Source organism: Austrofundulus limnaeus, unplaced genomic scaffold (assembly GCF_001266775.1).
Source record: "Austrofundulus limnaeus strain Quisiro unplaced genomic scaffold, Austrofundulus_limnaeus-1.0 Scaffold42, whole genome shotgun sequence".
NCBI classification, from domain to species: Eukaryota; Metazoa; Chordata; class Actinopteri; order Cyprinodontiformes; family Rivulidae; genus Austrofundulus; species Austrofundulus limnaeus.
Genome location: NW_013952444.1, coordinates 2,274,235 through 2,277,381, shown reverse-complemented (window position 1 = coordinate 2,277,381; position 3,147 = coordinate 2,274,235). Strand labels below are relative to the sequence as shown.

The 3,147-nt window shown below is 45.9% G+C and overlaps 1 protein-coding gene across 2 annotated transcripts in view; it reads left to right on the top strand.

The window, feature by feature from the left end:
* Positions 1-892: 892 nt before the first annotated feature.
* Positions 893-3,147, top strand: part of fdft1 (farnesyl-diphosphate farnesyltransferase 1) — a 21,062-nt gene continuing 18,807 nt past the window's right edge. The window contains exons 1-2 of one of the 2 annotated variants that reach the window (XM_014007548.1): positions 893-1,086; positions 2,714-2,811. In XM_014007548.1, the coding sequence (XP_013863002.1) occupies positions 988-1,086; positions 2,714-2,811 (197 nt within the window). In that variant the 5' untranslated portion in view covers positions 893-987. Of the gene's footprint in view, positions 1,087-2,228; positions 2,812-3,147 lie in introns of those variants that run through there. The other variant, XM_014007547.1, reaches the window with a different exon arrangement.

The following is a 3,147-nucleotide window of genomic DNA, read 5'->3' as shown; positions in this document are numbered from 1 at the left end:
GCCTCCGCCGGAAAGGATACTCTGATGCATCCTCGGATTTCGATAGGAAGCAGGACGCATTCCTCGACCGCATGAGGAGGAGCCTTTGAATTGGGACCGTCCTCCGCACGGGGCAATGACGTATGCGGCCAACAAATGCGCACTCATGAGGACCCAGCCCCTGAATTGAGACACAGCCTGTATTCAGTTCCTACTTCAACAGAGAGATTAAGTGTTATGTTTTTACTGCCACCTGAATTCAGTCAGCTTTAAAAAGTCAAGTAAGTAATGTGTAAATTATGAAGCTAGCAGATTAAATTAGAGAAATAATCTGTGACTTATGAATGTAAATTATAACAGGGAATCAATAAATATCATCAGAGTGGACCTGGACTCAATCTTAGCATTAAAATACAGTTTAACTGATTAAAAAAAAAAACCTCAAGATAATGTCATCACTAATGATTGCTAACGTTAGCTGATAGATAACCAGCAGCAAGCTAACGTTTCATAAGAAAAATAACTGTCCTGTCCTACTTTTTGACTTATGTTTGGTCCTTTGTAATGAATAAAATTTTTCCAGGAGCTGGACGTTATCAGACCAATACCTGCTCCAGTACATCTGAAGCTCTGAACACCACGTTGTTTCACAGCAGGCAGCTCTGCCTCTGTCATTTCAATAAACAGGTGTTGCTTTTCTGTCGCTTCTTCTAACGGACCAATCACAGGACGCGCYCGGATGACACTYCGTGAGGGCGGGGCATCACGCCAGTCGGTCCTCTCGCTCATTGGATGCCGGCTGCTAAACCCATGACGGCGCAGCCAATCAGAGGCGTCGGTYGATGTAACGCGTTTCAGGGGCAGAAAGCGTTCGGTTCTCTTTTTGGTGAATGATTCCCCCACCGCCGCTGCATCCCGGCGAAAAGGCAGCCTGGATGGAGAGCGTCTCCTCCGGTCCACACGGCAGGTTTTCAGAGTAGCTGCGGGACATCTGACGTCTGAGGCAACATGGACATCCTGAAGTCTCTGGCACACCCGGAGGAGATATTCAACCTGTTTAGGTTCAAGATGGGGGGATGTCGGGCTGTCATGACAAAGTTGGATTACGTGAGTAGCCTAAATGATTACTGATTTTTATTTTTATTTTAATAAGCAAAGAGAGCATTTGCGTATCGCTGTTTGCCACGTGATTTATGCAGCACATCCCGTTCCTCTTTTTGAATCATCAACWCGAGCTGCAGCACGGAATCCCCCCACGTAGACCTGTAGTCCTATTAACAACCAGATCCACGGTGCCGTGGATTGACCTATATGGTGCACGGTGAAAACAGTCAKCTAATTGGACTTTGTCGAATTAGATCGGCTCTGCTTGGCTGTCCACACACGGGCAGACATRAGCACTGACGCGGGATTTGAGTTACGTAATAAGATTGGAGCGAGGAGAGATGCTGCGCGTGCGTTTGACGCCTAATCCCGCAGTTTTAAACACCAATGTGACCCAGAGGAATTTGGTGTGATCCTCAAACTACTTTTTTTTTGCCACCTGTAAAAGTACAAATTGTTATTTTCTTCTRATCAGGCTGAACAACTTCAGTCCTGAGGTCAAAATAGAGCTGAGAGTCACTTTGACCTTGTCAAATATTTAAGGTCAGTTGTCAGAGCTGTTTTTTTAAACACTTTAGACTGAGATCACTTGAAGATAAACAATGCATTCCACAATCAGTGCCTTAGAGATGATGTGGAGCCTTCAAAAAGTATTAAAGATTTAACCACTATGAACTGCATTCTATTATTTTATTTATTACATAGAAATATTTTATTAACAAACCTTATGCATTCTGTTGAAACTTAACAATCTGCAAAAAAAAGCACAATTTTCTATCTGTTTACCCTGCAGGACTGTTTATTCTGTTAAACACACGATCGTATAATTCCAATGTTTTTCCGATAGATGGCAGTAGAACGTCATGTCTTTTATTTTTAAACTAATTTGACCTATTTAAAATGCKTGCAGATGCTGTAAAAATACTGTTTATGTGATAGCATAGTGAAGCCTCAAATGTTAGACTTGATTTTGCATGTTTTATATGCAAAACTCTTGCGTTAATTTGCAAAGTTGCACGCGATTTGAAGCGCGTGCTGTCCTTTTAACAATGTCGAATTTTGCTTAATATGTTTTTTGTAGAGCAGTAATGTGTTCTTGATGTTCTGCAGGATGTATGTTGTGTTGCTTAACCGCGGTTAGGACACAGAAGGGAGGCATGTTTTGAGCAGAGGAGGTGGGGGAAGCGTTGCGGATCATAACAACAGATCTACAAACACTCTGCACCCTCTCTGCTCGCCTCATGTAGATATGATTCTGTTTGGAGATCAGCGGACGGTAGGGGAAAAAAGATTTGTCTCCACGCTCGACCCTTTTCGGTTCGCTTGTCCTCTACATGGACTGTGGGACACTACCCCGCGGGACACATGGACCGTGTGGTCTAAGGCTCGGCCTTCCTGTGGGGGTTTTCGCATGGCCGGAGCTTGCTGCAAGTGTCCGGCCTCCCTGTCCGTGTTTAGGCGCTCGCTCTCGGTGGCACCGCGGTGCTGCGGCTCCGCTCCTCGAACCTTYCTGCTGAAGCAGGGCTGGAGGCTCGGGGAGCGGGGCCCGCTGGAGGCCACCCGACCCCGCAACGCCCTCAGACCCGCGGGTTTCCACCGACAAACCGCCTTCCTTTGTCTCTCCTGCCAGGAGTCCATGACGGAGAGCCTGCGGACCTGTTACGTCTATCTGAACCAGACGAGCCGGAGCTTYGCAGCCGTCATTCAGGCGCTGGACGGAGAGCTGAGGTGAGGGAGGAGGAGGTGTGTCTGCTCTGCATGTTTTCACTTGGCGTGGACACGGAGGCGTTGGCCGCACAGGATAGTGTTTCAAAAAAGTAAATGAGAAGTGTTCATTTGTTGCATTTGCTCACAAATGGGAGAACAGCAGCTGCAAACAGTAGCTAAACAGGTCCTCCTGTAACAAAATGTGTTGCAACATTGCGAGTTATTTCATGGTCACAGTGAAGCATTTTCAAGCCAGTTTGTTATTTATTATAACATATCAGAAGTAGGGATGTCCCGATACCACTTTTTCACTTCCGATACGATACCGATATTACAACTTTGAGAAATGTCCGATAC